Source organism: Pristis pectinata, chromosome 14 (genome assembly GCF_009764475.1).
Source record: "Pristis pectinata isolate sPriPec2 chromosome 14, sPriPec2.1.pri, whole genome shotgun sequence".
NCBI classification, from domain to species: Eukaryota; Metazoa; Chordata; class Chondrichthyes; order Rhinopristiformes; family Pristidae; genus Pristis; species Pristis pectinata.
In genome coordinates, this window is record NC_067418.1 from 33,118,050 (window position 1) to 33,137,022 (window position 18,973).

The window sequence follows — 18,973 nt, forward strand, 5'->3', positions numbered from 1 at the left end:
ATAGAGAGCAAGACAATGAAGATTGTAGACAGAATATGAAATATGTGGACAGGTACAAGTATCTTATTATTCTTTTCTGAATGCTGGAATGCCATTGCTGTGTAACATGATAACTCAATACAGTTGTTCTCAGAGTGAAGAGCAATGAGTAATTAAAGCACAGCAGTCAAAACTAGCTTCCTCTGAAGGATCCTCTTTCCTCCTGTATGAATTGCTTTTTCCTTGCCTATTGGACCTGTGATTCCAGTTTACAGTCATTTCCCATTGTATTAAAAAGCAAGAGTAAAGTAAAAGAAATATTTTGTAAAAAATGTGCGGTGAAATTAATAAAAGAATAACATGAGTCTAAAATTAGCGGTCTAACCAATACCGTAGGTTCACCTTAAGGCAGATCAGGTGAGAACTATCCACAAGGAGACTTTACTCCTTTCTTTACCAGAACTATTGACATTAGATACTTGCAACATGTTTGTTATTCAGACATTAATGATTTAATCATACTATTCAAATATTATTGGTTCTTGGCAAATGTTACAACAGATGGCACTTAAATGATTTACATCAAATATTTTTGAGTTAATACTATACTGAGTAAGTTTGAAGAAATTACAGATAAATAGTCAAAATCTTCAGTCCTCCTTTCCATCAGATATTGATCTATGCAAAAGCAAAAAGTTACAGATGCTGGAAATCAGGAAAAAAGAATTTGTTGGAAATTCAGTAGGTGCAAGGAGAATCTGTGGAGAGAGAAATTGAGTTAATCGTTCAATCTGATGGTCTTTCCTTGGAACTATAATGAGAGATCATCAAACTTAAACCTTCCTTTGGGTGCCTCTCTTTTGTTTTTGAATTTCTCTGTACTTTTTCATTGTTTTAACAAAACATTTATTACTTCAACTTTATGTACATCACTCATGAATTCAAAATTCTGCAATAAGTCTCCTAATCCTTTTCTCCATTAGAACCAAATTGTTACATGTTACACAAACATCCTTCCAGATCTAATGTGACTAAAAAGGGCGGGATTAGCTGTATAGCTATCTTTCAACAGAATCCTTCTGTTCTACCTCCATTGCCCCTAATGCTATCTATAGCCACAACAAAGTAAGTGATATAGTATTGCAGAACTATATATAGTGGCTCCCCTTGTTGCAGAAGACCTGACTTACGGAAATCTGACTTTACACAAACTCTCCCATAAATTTTTAAAGAATGTTTCAATATAGTAATTATAATAATAACATGTTGGTAATAAAATTGGATACAGTATATGTTCCGTTAGATTAATGATGAGTAGTTTTAGGGTGAACACTGATGATATTTCATGAAATGAAAGAATTATAGGAAGTGTAAGCAGAGCAATACGATATGGGTAGATATAAAGAACAGACGTTTCTGACTTAATTAAAAATCAGATTACGGACAATTCTCAGGAACAGAACACTTCTGTGACTTGGGGACTGCCTGGTGTATTTGTTCAACACCAAAACACTCTGGCTTTGCAGCACAGCTCTGGAACAACATTCACCCTATTGCCTGGTGGTGCCCCTGTTGTGTCAAATATTGCATTATTCATAAAATTCCTTATTCCTTAGGAATTTGGCTTGGGTCAAAGAAGCAAATTGCCAGTGTGCTATTGGTGGGGTGAAAAATAAGACTGATGGATTTTTAGCCATTGTTCCCTCTTATTCTTGGGTCCCTCTCTTCCCTGAATATTTTACAATGTTTTCAATTTCCTCTTAAGGTTGGATGTTTGAAAGAGTCTGAAGTGATCTTTTCGGTGGTTTATATGCTGTCAGTTTAATGTATTCAGAATGCATCCTAACACTAGATAATCGTATGATTATTATTTAACATTGCCCAGATAGATTAACCACTTGTAGATATCTTGGCTGCTATTCACCATTGACACATGATGTTTTATAGCAGAAATTCCTTCTGGATTTGCCCCCAGATTAATGAACCGTAAGATCAAAATTGTATTATTTGAGCAGAAATTAGTGCTTAAACAATGGGCTGCAACAAAACCAATTATCGTTCATAACTAGCTGAGTAACTAAATGACAAAATATTGTAGAAATTTTGGAATCCAACCTCTGAGATTTTTACAATGATTGGTTATAGGGTTATCCCATAGTCTTCAGTGTGCCAAAATACCTGCAACTGACAAAATAAGTATATTCATAAACCTGATGAATGGTATATTATGTGCAAAGGAAGACATATGGATGCCAACATGGCTAGATTTGTTGGTTAAGATTCAACTCTATAGCTAAGAAATTGGAGAAAGGCCATTTAATTATAAGACTGGTCCATTGTATTTTATCTTTGTTCCTTGGGGTATTGGTCAGCAATATTGATCTAGGTTTTAATCAACAGTATCTCCCACAAGGATTTTACCAAAATGAAGTTATATATAACCAAATTATGAGGCTGTCACAGACCAGTCAGTTACAGTACAAAGCATTGATTACAGCAATGAGTCAGAAAGAACTGCTTTAGTCAGGAGCAAATGTGCTTAGTTAATATATTCTGGAATGATTCCATCTGATAAGCAATATTAAACTAATTTCAAAGGGAAATGCTTTTGAAAATAAACCCACAATTTGTTCACTCAGGCTCTTGTGGGCAATTAATTAAATTTGGACAAAATAATCAACAACATCTTGACTCTTCCAACAGTGATTAACAATGTCTTTGGGGTTCTTGAATATTGCTTGTTAAACCAATTAAGGTGGAGAAAGCATGTATGTCAGTATTGTTGTTAATTACTAATTGATGCTGCACAAAGGGAATCAACATGTGCACCTGTTTTAAATCTCACTGGACAATATAATACTTAATTATAAGTATTGGTACTGTTGGGAACTGCGACCCATCCATTGTCTGCTGTTCAGTATATCATTTATGTTCACATCTGCATACGATAGCATGGAGGTCAGAGATGTGCTGGAGGTCATGTGCTGGTGCATCTGACCTCTCACTCTGCGACTGGACTCAACTACCTATGTTAATTGCATGCAATTGCTTATAGCTTTTATTAGTCATTGACCTATCCAATAGTCCAGCGGTAGCTGCACAACATTCTGAACTGAGAACCTGGGTGCATTTTGAATTGTGTCTTTTAACTTTATGTGAGCCTTGACTGGTATACGAGCAAAACGACCGATTCATTTGCATGGGTCACGAAACCTCATTGAGGAGGTTGACTTTTTTCTATATTTCACTGTATATATTTTTAAATAATTGCCAGCAATGCAATAGCTTTTTAACTGTTTTACATTTTTAAATATTTTGTAATATTTTAGGTGAACGCACTTCAAGTGTTTTTTGAATGTCTCTCTGATTGTTCGGGCATTTAAAACAGTGACAGATTGTTTGGACAGCCATGAGCCGTCAAAAGCCATCAGGCTAGTTCTCAGGGTAGGACCTTGGGTTCCCACACCTGAAGCCTGGTGACATTTGTAGTCTGCTTGAGTTCACAGAAGGGCTCTGGAATGGATGCATCCAGCATGACTCATCCTGTGGTGCCATGGCAAGTGAAATGGACAGTAGGCATGAGGTGGGGTCTGAGGGCAGGTGGTGAGTCGGATTGAGCGAGATGCGGCTTGTTGTTTTCTGCTGCAAACTGCTTATCACTTTCAGGCTGAACTGAACTGGGTTTATCCAGCTGCTCAGACTCATCACTGACTGTGCCCCCCAATGTGCTTCACTCCTCTGACTTTACTGGGCCATATATGGAGGACTGAACGAGCTGGTTATCCACCCCAAGAGTTGAGTAGCGGAATATAGCAGGGCCTCAGTGATGACCAGGCCTCAGCCAGTGTACCACCGAGGCCCTGCCCCACTGATATTCAGAGATTTTGTAAAACTATTGAAATTGCTACAATTATAAAAGTTAAAAAACTTCTAAACAATTAAAGAAAAACTCCTAAAACAATAAGAAATAATTTTTAAAAATAATTAAAATAAAGTAATATTGTCCTAATCTACAGGTCTGGAATCCCATCTCACATAGATGAGGATTCTAATCCCATGTACTGCAGAGAGATGCTCTCCACTGAAATGGTGGAAAATCCTAGCACATTTGGTTTTTGCCACCAGACTCCAGCAACAGAACGGATTCAGAGGCACCATTCTTACCCATCACCCACTGAACTGTAATGACCCCAATTCCAAGCACAGACTCCATTCCTCTAAATCCAGCCTCATGTATGTCCCCACTTTCTTTTGACCCACAAATGAAACCCAGTCTCTTGTAATGAAATCTCCTTGGAAATCCTTTCCTGAACCATACTGTCCCCCATCTCCTTTCACCCTCTTATTCTTTAAGACCTTCCTTAGAAGTCACCTCTCTGACAAAGATTTTGATTCACTGCACCATAAAACATATGTTATCAGATGATCACTTTTGGATACCTTCAGAACCACCAGCGTTATTGAAGCCAACATGAATACAACCTGACTTCAAACAAAGTGCATCCATAAATTTGCAATCACACCATTAAAATCAAAATTCTGTCCTAAATTATGCACTTTATTATCAGAACAAAGATTAAAATTAAGTGCTAAAAACTCAATGCTCTCTTTGCAAAACATAACATAATTACCAACACCTAGAAGCAAAAATAACATGGGTTTTGATGTTTACTCTCTTTTACTCATTTAAATCCAACTTCTGTGTCTCTTTACCTGTTTATTTCTTTGTGTGTATTTGTCATACCCATATTTGCCAGAAGTTAATTGAATGAAGCTGAAAATGAGAGAGCAAGAGCATAGAGAATAAAGAAGTTGCTTTTATAATTTGTCTTTTGAGTCCATTTTAGGATTTCACAGGGCACAGGCAGTTAATAAGGTCACAATTATAATGGGTGATTGGGTCATACAGTATGGGAAAAAGCCCTTTAGCCCACCAAGTCTGTATTGACCATCGAGCAACCCTTTACACTAATTCTATCTTAATCCCATTTTATTCTCCCCAGATTCCATTCTCCTCTGATTTGTCACTCATCTGCACATTAGGGGTAATTTATACTGGCCAGTTAACCAACCAAACCACACATCTTTTCAATGTTGGAGAAAACTGGAGCATCCAGAGGAAGCCCTTGTGGTCAAAGGGGGAACATTCAAACTCTATACAGACAGCACTGGAAGTCAGGATTGAACCCTGGTCACTATAGCTATCGGGAACAGTTTTCAAAGATGTAGGGTTTATGGAGGGGGATGAAGGGATTTTTCGAGCAAAACATCAGGGTTATAATGTGTAACGCTAATAAGGACTTCATTAGATGAAGATTTCTTTAGATGGGCTGAGATAATGGTGAAAACATACTAACTATGGCAAAATGGAAGCTGACTAAGGGGCAGTTATGGGTTCTGAAAGATTAGTAGATCAGTGCAAGCTCAAATAGGGCACTAAGTCAAACTGGCTGGTTCAGCCTAAGACAGTCCAGAGAGGAGGAAGTGGGATATATGACTTGTAGTGCATGATTGCTATTGTTCACCATGTTTAAAGCAGCTCTCAGGCAAGAATATACAGAGGTCCTTTGATCCAGTTTCCTTAAAAGAATATAAGTTGAGAAAAACTCTACCTGAATAACAAATTTGAAATTTGTCTCACACTTAATATAATTTTGAGAAAACAACCAAAAAGACCAGGGAAAGCCTTTTGCCACGTTTATTTCTGGCAAATTATTTTCATTCAGCTTGGGGAAATGGTGAAAATTATTTTCAATAAGTCTGGTATCTACAAGTACATGGTTAGACCACCTTGACGTGACAGCATGGCATCCTAAGCAAAAATATCTAAAATAATCCTAGCCTTTCTTCAAGGCTAATGCCTCAACCTAAGTTCCAGAGAAAGAGCAAGGGACAGAGTGAACTAAAAGTGAGGTCTGTGATACCAGAGGGATCAGGAGGGATTAAATGAGATAATTGGTGGTAATGCTAGCTGAAGAGGGTTCTAAAGATATACTGGAGGGGTGTAAATAGATGAATGAAATCTGAAATACCAGAAGAGGAGAGGGGAAGGAAAACCGATGTTAGAAATGTGAATTACTAAACTAACTGATTACCTGAAATTATTGAATTAAATGTTGAATCCTCAAGCTGGAGGATGAGTTTTTTTGGTAGTGTAGAAGGCCAGATATCAAGAGACTAGTTCTGATGAAAGGTCTTTGCCCTGAAACATTAACTCTGCGACCTTCTCCATGAATGTGGCTTGACCTGCTGAGTGTTTCCAGCATTTTCTGTTCTTATCAACTGACCAAGTGCTGCTACTTATTTGTTTAGAATGTTGAATCATTTTTATCTATAAAATCCAATACCGGTAGTGGTTTTGCTGGAGCTGCCAGGTCTGTGTGAATCTCTAATAATAACCAGCTATTTGTAGAAAGTGGATACTTAACAAATAATCTCTGACTGTAGAATGACACAGGGGAACATGTGAAAGGTGGCTTTGTGCTTTCGGTCATTGCAAAGCTAATTCAGAGCAAATGTAGGTAGTGTATCTATTGTTAGAATAGGATTGATGCCAGTTGTTAAAGTGGACCAGAGCAGTATTGAATCTCTTAATACCATAACTGACATGAAAAGATAGCTAGCTGAAACCAAACCTATAGTGCCTGATCTTATTATTACTCGGTAATATCATCTGCCCTGTTCCCACACCCCTACCCTGTTGATCCAGATGCAGAGGACCAATCTAGTCAGCCCAAAACCACTTGGACTCCAGCAGGATGTCCTGAATAGTGGCAGGACCTCTGGCAGCCCAGTGAGAAGGTATTGCCCCCAAAACACTCCATCAAGCTTTGCCAGTTGTGAGATTTTCTTTTTATCTCTTTTTACATGTCTGATATTTACAGAAAAGAACTACAAATGTCCACCATGCTAAACAGAAGTGTCTCCAAACTAAATACCAGACAAGGTTGTTTAATTCTCATTGGTCTCAATATCTTATGGTAAGGAACCAGCTTTTCCTATTTTAAGGAAGTTCAAGAAGGCCACCTCCTCAAGGGCAATTGGGGATGGGCAATAAATGGTGACCTTGCAAGTGATGACTGCATCCTGAAAACTGAATAAATTAAAAGAAAGTTAATTGTTAATGGTGAATCTGTGTAACTGAGATTTGTAACCGTTGTGAAGAGGAAGAACGTAACGACAATTAGAATCACGACTGGAGTCAAAGCCACGACAGCTTTTTGGAATCAGGTTTGGGATTATAGTGGAATCAAGTTTGACTTTTAACAAATTCTGGAATTGGATTTAGAAGTCAGATTTCAAAGGTTTGATTTGATTAAAGTTGGGGTCACTGTGTATCTGCTTCAGAATGATATTCACGCTGTTTTTTTTACCTGCTTTCATTTTCATTTCATAGTTCATTCATCATTCTCTTCTCTTGTTTATTACTCAGTACCAAGATGGGCCTTGATTGCCATTGGTGCAGGTGTGGGTTTTGTTATCCTCGTCTGTGTCATCTGTATCTGTGTGAAATGCTGCTGCAAGAAGAAGAAGAAGAAAAAAAAGAAGGAGCAACTTAACTTGCAAAGTCTGAATGGCTCCATCACAGCAAATCTGGTAGGTCTTTCATGACAACGTTCATTCCAGTTCTGCAATTGTGCACTTTGCAGAATGATTCTACTGTAGCAACTTTTAGAAGGGCATTTTCCTGAAACAAATGTTGAGTGATTCTTAAGAATCGCAAAAATATTTTGTCATCTTGTCTGCATGACAAGTCTGCAAAGTCATACTAATAATATCAAAGCATTGATTTAATATAAGCATTGAAAAATGTTTCACAGCACCATACTGAGGTGTAATCAGCCAAAATGGAGGGGAACAGCCTTGAACAGATTAAGCACAGAAACAAGAATTTACAATTAGAAGTGTTTAGAGTCGATGTGGGCCAATGAGAATAAGAACAATGAGTGAATCATACTTGTTGTAGAATAGAACCTGGGCAAGAGAATTTTGGAAGGGGTGATGTCTACAAAACATGGACGACAGTAAGAAGGAGAAGCACCTGATCCAAATGCTGGAGGTGGGCTGATATTCTCAGAATCATTCTCACATGCACATTGGTGCTTTAGGAGAGAAGTGGGGGAAGTTTGAAATAGTGTGTCCTTTATCCACTGTTTGAAACATAGCAGCAAGTTAGCTAAATTGATCTCAGTTTCTTTTGAATTCCATCATACGATTAATTAACCCAAGGGTTGCTCAAGCGATGTTCAGAGAGAGCACAATGTTCTCTAATTGAAAGCACATTTTTGCATACTCACTACAATTATTTATAAAACTGACTCATTGCAAGGAATTATAGCTCACCCTGTTTCTCCCTGCCTCCTCTTCCCACATTTCTAGTTTATACATCAGGCATGATGCTTAATTGTTCCAATATCCAACTTCAGAGAAATAAGGTAATAAACATTCAATTCTGAAGCATACAGATCCATGATCTGCTGTAAAGTTCAAAACAAAATCAATCAACCACAACTAAACTTGCATCTGTATAGTGACTTTTAACAGAGTAACATTTTTCAAAATGCTGCCTAAAACTTTATTGGCAAACAAAATTTGATGTTAAATTATACAAAGAGATAGAATTACTGTAGATGTAAGCCAGAGGCACAACAGGCAATCCAGAGACCTGAGTTCAATCCAGCATGATGGCTTTGGAAATTAAAGTCAATTAATAAGCTATTTTTTAGAAAAAAATAATAAATGGCAATGATGACCAGAAAACTATTAGATTATCATAAAAACCCACCTGGTTCACTTATATCCTTCAGAAGACAAAATCTACCATTGTGATTAGTTTCACCTGTATGTGGCTCTAGAACAATCAAAGTGGTTGACTTTTAAATGCTCTCTGAAATGGCCTAGCAAGTCATTCAATTCAGGGCCACTTAGCAAGTCACTCAGTTCAAGACCAGCATTCATTGATCTTGCCAGCAATGCCCATATTCTAATAAATAAATATTGCTTTTAAAAACATGACCAGAAGCTTGGTTAAAGAAGTGAATTTTAAGAAGCATCTTAAAGGAGGGGAAAGCAATAGAGGGGTGGAGAGATTTACGGAGGAAGTCCTAAACCTTAAGGTATTTTAGGTATAATGCCAGCAATTGTGGAACAACTAAGATTCAGATCAAGCAAGAAACCAGAGTTGCAAGAGTGCTAATGTCTTGTAGAGTTGTGAACTTTACTGAACTATGGAATGCTGAGTGCAAAAGTGGCAATGACCCATCGCTTCCAGAAGAGCTCAATGCCTTTTATCCACGCTTTGATAGGGAGAACTATGACACACCCACATGAGCCCCCACATTACAGGATGACCCTGTAATTTCAGTCTCTGAGGCTGATGTCCGGGCATCCTTCAAGAGGGTGAATCCACAAAAGGCGTCTGGTCCAGACAGCGTACCTGGCAGAGTACTAGAGATCTGTGTGAACCAACTGACTGGAGTATTTACAGACATATTCAGCGTCTCAATGCTGTGGTCTGAGGTTCCCACCTGCTTCAAAAAAACCCAAGAAGAGCGTGGTGACCTGCCTCAATGACTACTGTCTGGTGGCAGTTACATCAACCATAATGAAGTACTTCAAGAGGTTGTTCATGGCATGAATCAACTCCTGCCTCAAAGATGACCTGGATCCACTCCAATTTGCCTACCACCATAACAGGTCAACAGCAGATCCGATTTCTCTGGCTCTTCACTCTGCTCTGGACCATCTAGACAACAGGAACATTTACGTGAGGCTGCTGTTTATCGACTGCAGCTCGGCGTTAAGCACAATCATCCCATCCAAACTCATCATCAAGCCTCAAGACCTGGGCCTCTGTGCCTCCCTCTGTAAATGGATACTCGACTTCCTCATTGGCAGACCTCAGTCAGTGAGGGTTGGTAACAACATCTCCTCCTCACTGATCATCAACACAGTGCACCTCAAGGCTGTGTGCCTGCCCCCCTGCTCTACTCTCTATACACACATGACTGTGTGGCTAAGCACAGCTCCAATGCCATCTTCAAATTTGCCGATGACACTACCGTTGTTGGACGAATCACAATAGGTGATGAGTCAGCTTACTGAAGCGAGATAGGACACCTGGTTGAGTGGTGCCGCAACAACAACCTCTCGCTCAACGTCAGCAAAACTAAAGAGCTGACGAAGGATGGCGAATATGCACCAGTCTGCTTTGGGGGATCGCTGGTGGAGAGTCAGCAGCTTTAAATTCCTGGGTGTTAACATATTGGATGACCTGTCCTGGGCTCAGCACATTGATGCAATCATATGAAAAGCGTGCCAGCGCGTGCCTTCTTAGGAGGTTATGGAGGTTTGGCTTGTCACTGAACACTATAGCAAACTTCTACAGATGTACTGTTGAAAGTATCCTGACTGGTTGCATCATGATCTGGTACGGCAATTCAAATGCACAGGAACTTAAGAAGCTGCAGAGAGTAGTGGACTCTGCCTAATACATCACAGGCACATTCCTGCCCACCATCAGTAGTATCTATAGGAGGCCCTGCCTCAAGAAGGCAACATCCATCATCAAAGATCCCCACCATCCGGGCCATGCCATCTTCTCGCAGCTACCGTTGGGCAGTAGGTACAGAAGCCTGAAGTCCCACACCACCAGCTTCAAGAACAGTTACTTCCCTTCAACCTTTCAGTTCTTGAACCAACCAACAAAACCATAATCACAACAGTTTAGCAATACTTTGACCACTTTGCACTAAAATGGACTTTGTTTTTTTTTGTTCTAATTGTTTTCTTGTAAGAATTGTGTATAATTTATGTTTAATTTATGCTTTTCTTGTGAATGCTGCTTATATGATGCTATGTGCCTGTGATGCTGCTGCAAGTAAGTTTTTCATTGCACCTGGGCATACATGTACTTGTGCAGAAGATAATAAACTTGACGTTGACTTTGTTGGTAGTTATCTGCAGATAGAAGAGTGGAACAGACTAGGGTTACTGGTGATTGAAATGTTATAGAATTGGGAGCCAATGTAGATCAACAAGTACAGGAATAATGAGTTAACAGTACTTGGTCCAAGTTATGATATAGACAAAACAGTTCTGTATGACTTTAAATATATGGGAGATGGAAGATTAGGGACTGTCCAGCAACTACAGGAACAGATTTTAATATTCACATTTTCCATGAAGACAAAAGATGTATGTCTACTTTATGTTCTTCATTTATAGATTAGTGTACTTATTATGAAATAAATGTACAATTTATGCAAGAGTACATTGGTACCAGTATATTGTAAAATGTTTCTGCATTCAACAGAAAAAAACAATGTATTTATAAGAATATAGGAGCACTGGTGGTTTTTAGTGAACTGTTTTCATTATTAAGTAACATCTGAGAGTGCATTTACAGATTATGAAGGCTCCAATACCAAAAGAAATATAATAACACTATGAATAGAAAGTGCAACATTGATACTGCCAGAACACTAGTTTTTTGTTAGACATTATAACTGTGCAACGCAAAATAACATGCTGCTCTCTGCATACAGTAATATTAATTATACATATCACTCAATGATTTCGTGTCAATTCCCTCTTTTATGTGATGTTGCTGTGATGAAGTTTTACTTAAGAAGTTACTTATGTTAACTAGTTAAATTGCATCCAATTGGACTTGGTCACCAGCATCCAAATGTTACATTAAAATTATTAACTCTGCACAAAATTTTCGACAGGTGTTTCTGTCCATCTTGCCATTAGCACACCTAATCAGTTTACACATCTACCTTTAGTTAGGATAGAGAAAGTTAAACCTTTGCTGATGGTTAGCTTTCTATGGTGTTTTAAAGGTGCAGCCAGACATGGATGATTTGGATGGAGCAGTAGAAAACTATGGAAAATTGCAATGTTCCTTGGACTATGATGCTAAGAATGAAAATGTAAGTATAACATTGCAGTAGTTGATTTCATTCATCAGCTACTGTGAACTAAAAGCACATCTTTTGAAGTGAGGGGATAGAAGTATATTCCATCAGGTTTCCTGCTTATCACAGCTCAGAGACTCCCTACTTGGATGTATAATAATATAGGTAAGAATAAAAAAACAAGGTAATATTTGGCAATGATGTTTCCACAATCACTTATCAAGTATGCTTCACACGCAGAATGGCCACTTTGGTTAATAGGTGAAGGAAGTTTGGAGTCTCTCGAACCAAACCACAATATTTCAGGGCAGGAATACAAAAAAAAGTAGAGTGGAAGAAATGGATGTTGCAATAGTTCATTAAATATTATTTTATTCCCAGTAAATCTGTCATTGAGTAGCTCATGGATAATTGGAGGACAGACCGGAGCATTTCCTCAGTTAAAATGCAGCATCAATTTTGGGTGCAGCCGATGACGTGGGTCTGCTCCCACCTTTTGGCTGCCAAAGTTTTGATTGAAAGAGGGAGTGTGTGCTGCTCTCTCCCTTCTATATACAGTATATTGGTTGGGATGGGATGATCTCTCTATATTTACATCAGCTCCCTCTCACGTGCACATGATTAGCTGTGGAACATTACAATAACAACCTACATTTTGTAGTCAGCAGAGAAATGACATTCTTTCCCATTACCTTGAAGAAAACAGTACATAAAGGTAAATAGATCTCTGTGGGGTGGACTTCTTGATGTCACTTGTGGTCAGGCATCAGTTCAAAGGGAATCCTGAGGTCCAGCAATTGGAATTCTACCAACAATCTGGCTAAATAGCCAATTGACACAGACTTGCCAATCGATAAGAATTTTCACAGACAACAAAAGGGACAGCAAAAAGCACAATTTTTAATTTAAATTGCAAACATTTTGCCAACAGTGAAATAAAATTTGCAGACACATAAGAATAAGAATAACTTAATATAAGAATAATTTAATATAAACATAAGAATAATTTCATAAAAATAAATGCTGCAAATACTTTAAAATCTTTTATATTTTGGAATATTTATTTAAGCTCAGAGCTTTTACTGAGCTATAATTTTGGTTTAATAATAAAAACTCTCAGTGCACCTTATGCACAAAGCCCAACATTTTCAGGGTTTCTGAGAGCAGGAATAATCCATAGATCCCTGAAGCTTTTGTCAGGTCAGTGATTCTGGAGATTATGCTGGAGAAGGCTGCAAAATAGCAAACTGTTAGAAGGAGCAATGAATCAATGACAACAACCACTGGATTCCTATGCGTAACTGGGCATGTGTGTATTCCAGAATTAGTCACAGGATTCTTGGTGTAATGATGACGAATCCTGATCATGATTATTTGCAAAATCTGGGCTATTGTATCAATTTGAAAAATTTCAATCCAAGTAATTACTGATTTATATTTGCTATGCCTATGATTCCTTGCAGTTTACTGTTGGAGTTCTACAGGCAACAGACTTAAAGGCTATGGATTTTGGAGGAACGTCTGATCCTTACGTTATTGTGTACATTTCTCCAAAAATGACGGTGAAATTTGAAACTAAGGTGTACAGAAAAACGCTTAATCCTATTTTCAAAGAACAATTCACATTCAAGGTACTTCTTGCATTTATTTTTAAATCAATTAATAGATCGCCACACTGGGATAGGACAGTTGAACACAAATCAAGGATGATTTATTGAAGATAGAACATTATAGCACAGTACAGGCCCTTCGGCCCACAATGATGTGCTGACATTTAATCCTGCTCTAAGATCTATCTAACCCTTCCCTCCCGCATAGCCCTCCATTTTTCTATCATTCACATGCCTATCTAAGAGTCTCTTAAATGTCCCTAATGTATCTGCCTTCACCACCTCTGCTCCATGCACCACCACTCTCTGTGTCAGAAGACTTACATCTGACATCACCCTATACCTGCCACCAATCACCTTAAAATTATGCCCCCCTCGTGTTAGCCATTTTTGCCCTGGGAAAAAGTCTCTTGTACACCTCTATCAAGTCACCTCTCATCCTCCTTCTCTGCAAAGAGAAAAGCCCTAGCTCGCTCAACCTATCCTCATAAGACACGCTCTCCAATCCAGGCAGCCTCCTGGTAAATCTCCTCTGCACCCTCTCTAAAGCTTCCATGTCCTTTCTATAATGACATGACCAGAACTGAACACAGTACTCCAAGTGTGGTCTAACCAGAGTTCTGTAGAGCTGCAACATTACCTTGCGGCTGTTGAACTCAATACACCGACCAATGAAGGGCAACACACCATACGCCTTCTTAACAACTCTATCAACCTGCATGGCAAACTTGAGGGATCTATGGACATGGACCCCAAGATCCCTCTGTTCTTCCACACTGCTAAGAGTCCTGCCAGTAAACTTGTATTCTGCCTTCAAATTCAATCTCCAAAGTGTATCACCACACTTTTCCAGGTTGAAATCCATCTGCCACTTCTCAGCCCAGCTCTGCATCCTATCAGTGTCCTGTTGTAACCTACAGCAACCTTCTACACTATCCACAACACCACCAACATTTGTGTCATAAGCAAACTTACTAACCCGCCCTTCCACATCCTCATCCAAGTCATTCATAGAAATCACAAGGAGCAGGGGTCCCAGAACAGATCCCTGTGGAACACCACTGGTTACCGGCCTCCAGGCAGAATACTTTCCATCTACAACCACCCTCTGTCTTCTATGAACAAGCCAATTCTGAATCCACACAGCCAAGTTTCCCTGGATCCCATGCCTCCTGACTTTTTGAATGAGCCTTCCATGAGGAACCTTATCAAACGCCTTACAAAATCCATGTACACCACATCCACTGCTCTACCTTCATCAATGTGCTCTGTCACATCCTCAAAGAATTCAATCAGGCTTGTGAGGCATGACCTGCCCCTCACAATGTCATGCTAACAGTCCCTAATCTGCCTGTGCTTCTCCAAATCCCCATAAATCCTGTCTCTAAGAATCTTCTCCAATAACTTGCCCACCACTGAATTAAGACTCGCTGGCCTGTAATTCCCTACTCCCTTTCTTGAACAAAGGAACAACATTTGCCACCCTCCAATCATCTGGCACTACTCCTGTGACCAGTGAGGATGCAAAGATCATCACTAAAGGCTCAGCAATCTTTTCCCTTGCTTCCCATAATAACCTTGGATAGACCCCATCTGGCCCCAGTGACTTACCTATCCTAATGTTTTTCAAAAGTTCCAGCACATCCTCTTTCCTCATGTCAACATGCCCTAGCATATCAGCCTGTTGTACACCATCCTCAGAAACATCAAGGTCTCTCTCACTGGTGAATACTGAAGCAAAGTATTCATTAAGGACCTTCCCTACTTCTTCCGACTCCAGGCACATGTTTCCTCTTTTATCCCTGATCAGTCCTACCCTCACTCTAGTCATCCTCCTATTCTTCATATACGTGTAGAACACATTGGGGTTTTCCTTAATCCTACTCACCAAGGCCTTCTCATGCCCCCTTTTAGCTCTCCTAAGTCCATTCTTAAGCTCCCTCCTGGCTACGTTGTAACTCTCCAGAGCCCTGTCTGATCCCTTACTTTCTAAACCTCAGGTAAGCTTCTTTCTTCCTCTTGACGAGATATTCTACGTCTCGTCAACCATGGTTCCTTCACTCGACCATCCTTACCCTGCCTCAATGAGACAAACCTATCCAGAACCCTACGCAAGTACTCCCTAAACAACCTCCACATTTCCATTGTGCACTTTCCCAAGAACATCTGTTTCCAGTTTATGCTCCCAAGTTCCTGCCTAGTAGCATCATAATTCCCCCTCCCCCAACTAAATACTTTCCCATGTTATCTGCTCCTATCCCTCTCCAAGGCTACAGTAAAAGTCAAGGAGCTCTGGTTACTGTCTCCATAATGCTCTCCCATTGAGAAATCTGAAACCTGATCAGGCTCATTGCCTAGTCCCAGGTCCAGTATGGCCTCTCCTCTAGTCGGCCTGTCCACATACTGTGTCAGGTATCCTTCCTGGACACACCTAACAAACTCTGCCCCATCTATCCCCTTTACACTAAGGAGGTGCTAATCAATATTCGGGAAGTTGAAATCACCCATGACAGCAATCTTGTTATTTTTGCACCTTTCCAAAATCTGCCTCCCGATCTGCTCCTCGGTGTCTCAGCTGCTATTGTGGTGTCTGGAGAATACTCCCAGTAGAGTGAGCAACATGCCATCCGGGAGTCTCTTTCACATCCACAGAATCTCCTTTCTGCCCCCCTTACCATTGAATCCCCTATCACTACCGCTGTCCTCTTCTCCCCCCTTCCCTTCTGCACCATACAACCACGCTCAGTGCCGGAGACCTGGTCACTGTGGCTTTCCCCTGGTAGGTCGTTCCCCCAACAGTATCCAAAGTGGTATATCTGTTATTCAGGAGAATGGCCACAGGGGTACTCTGCACTATCTGCCTATTCTCCTTCCTTCTCCTGACGGTCACCCAGCTACCTGCCTCCTGCAGCTTAGGAGTGACTGCCTCCCTGTAACTCTTTTCTATGAACTCCTCGTTCTCCCATAGGAGCTGAAGGATGATTCACAAGTGTCTACTTTTAGGAACATGGTCAAGCTATTTAAATAGACAAATGTTTTGCAAAACTGATCAAAGCTGTCAAAAGTCATTCTGTAAAAAAAAAGTCATCCAATCAGTATCATCACATTAAAATGTTAAAATGTTGCTGAGATTGTTGGCTGAAAATTGTGTGCGTTAACACATCTTCTCTTCACACCAACATGCCATGCTCCAAGGCACTATGGAGTGAAAGGTGAAATATACAAGGGGAATCTGAGGGGGAATGTCTTCACCCAGAGGGTGGTGCAAGTATGGAACGAGCTGCCAGTGGAAGTGGTAGATGCGGGTTCAATTGTAACATTTAAGAGAGGTTTGGATGGGTACATGGATGGGAAGGGTTTGGAGGGATATGGTGCAGGTGCAGGTAGATGGGACTGGGCAGAAGATCAGGTCGACATGGACTAGATGGGCCGAAGGGCCTGTTTCTGTGCTGTAGTACTCTATAACTATTTTGTATTATAAACAGATAAAGGTAAAATTTTAGATAGGTGAGTTAATTTTAGCTGTGATGATGGTGACATAAAATGGTACAATGCTGGCGTGTAGCCGTGATTTTCAATGTTTTTCCAATTTCAATCATGATGATGTGGAGACACAGACAGCAGAGGCTGTAATCTGGAGCATCTTCAATCATGATGGTGTGGAGATTCCATGAAAGGTGGAAAAGTAGGCAACCATGAAGAAGTAATAGAAATCAGTCAGAGGCTAGAAACCCTATGGTAACTAACTCATCTCCTAGCTCCCCAAAACCTATCCATCATCGACAAGGTTCAAATCAGGAGTGTGATGGAATACTCTTCACTTGTCTGGATGAGTGCAGCTTCAAAAACATTAAAGAAGCTTAACAACATACAGAACATTGCAGCCCACTCCATCCACAACTATTCAGTCATTCCACCAGCAAGGCACAGTAGCAGCAGTTTTTACCATCTACAGGATGCATTACAGCAATGCACCAAGACTCCTTTGACAGCATCTTCCAAACCCATAACCTCACTAGCTGGAAGGACAAGGGCAGCAAAGGTATTGGAACACCACTACCTGGAAGTTTCCCTCCAAGCCACAAACCATCACCATTCCTTTACAGTCACTGGGTCAAAATCCTGGAACTCCCTCGCTAATGGCATTATGGGTATGCCCACACCTCAAGGACTTCAGTGGTTCAAGAAGGCAGCTCACCAACACCTTCTCAAGGACAATTCCAGATGGGCAATTAACTGCTGGTTTAGCCTGTGAAGCCCACATACCTTGAATGAATATAAGAAAAAGTCACTTTCTATAACAGACAGTTGATTTGTATTGCCAAATTCACAACTGGGAAACCAGAGGAAAATAAATCCTCTTGTCATTTCTCTTTAAGTATCTCCCTTAGCTATGTTTCTTTTCCATAAAATAATTCCTATAGTAATTATGTGTGAGTCATTCTATTTCAAATTAATAGATTTTGATAATCATCACTTGGTTTAGAGCATTTATTGAACATGTGGATGATTTATCTGAAGTGGCCAGGAGACACTGTCTTTTCTGAAGAGACAAACATAAAACTAGTTCAGGATGTCCATGAGAAAACAGGTCATAACCATTGATCTGGTCATTGTTTAGATAAAGAAATGTTGTCTTACATCCATGGGCTTCTGTTCTACTGGTCCATCATGTCCTTCCTTGCAGATGTCTAGTGTCAGTCCTAGCAGCAGCCACCAGGAGCTGAGCCAGTGTAGTTTCTATGGAAGAGCTAATTGTCTGAAAGTCCAAAGGGGCTTAAGCTTTCACTTTAAATGCACAATGTGCATTGCCTTGATGTATGGAAAGTACTGAGTGATTCTCACATGGCTTTCAATTGAAATTTAAAACTCCAGATCAAATAATGTAGAATCTCTATTCAGCCCATGCCCCCGGTTATTTATGCACTTTCTATATCCTGATCTTGTTAGAAAATTAATAACAGTTTACTGGAAGTGATCATTACAGAAAGGAAGAACTTTCTCTTCATCTGCATGAATCTCTTGCTGCCTTTCATCCCTGACTCTGTGCTTCCTTATTCATTAACTTGACAGGAAGGCCAAAACTTACCTAACTTTTCATTGACATGCTTCTAAAACACCTGGCTGCTCTTTCTCTCCTACAATTAGCATATAGCCTGACCCAAGCTAGTTTGAGAGTATTGAAAATTCCAGTTAATTGGTCTGCTCTAGTTGGACTTTTTTCTAATTCACTCAAGTGCTGTTTTTGCTTACCCCAGGTCAAGCAAGATGAAATGAAGAATAAAGTTGTGGTGATGCAAGTATATGACTTCAACAGATTCTCCAAACATGACATAATTGGTGAAGTGAGAATCCCACTCAGTACAGTTAACCTGAACTATGCAGTGGAAGAATGGCATGACCTAACCAGAGCTCAGAAGGAAGAGGTAAGGTTTTATCATTAAAGACCTAGGAAAATGTGCT

At 39.8% G+C, this 18,973-nt stretch overlaps 1 protein-coding gene across 2 annotated transcripts in view; it reads left to right on the forward strand.

The window, feature by feature from the left end:
- The window catches only part of syt8 (synaptotagmin VIII), a 69,469-nt gene that overhangs the window by 23,630 nt on the left and 26,866 nt on the right, over positions 1 to 18,973 (forward strand). For both annotated transcript variants that reach the window (XM_052029518.1, XM_052029517.1), the window contains 4 exons: positions 7,412 to 7,575; positions 11,826 to 11,915; positions 13,364 to 13,531; positions 18,769 to 18,936. In XM_052029518.1, coding sequence (XP_051885478.1) covers positions 7,412 to 7,575; positions 11,826 to 11,915; positions 13,364 to 13,531; positions 18,769 to 18,936 — 590 coding nt within the window. The remainder of the gene's footprint in view (positions 1 to 7,411; positions 7,576 to 11,825; positions 11,916 to 13,363; positions 13,532 to 18,768; positions 18,937 to 18,973) is intronic.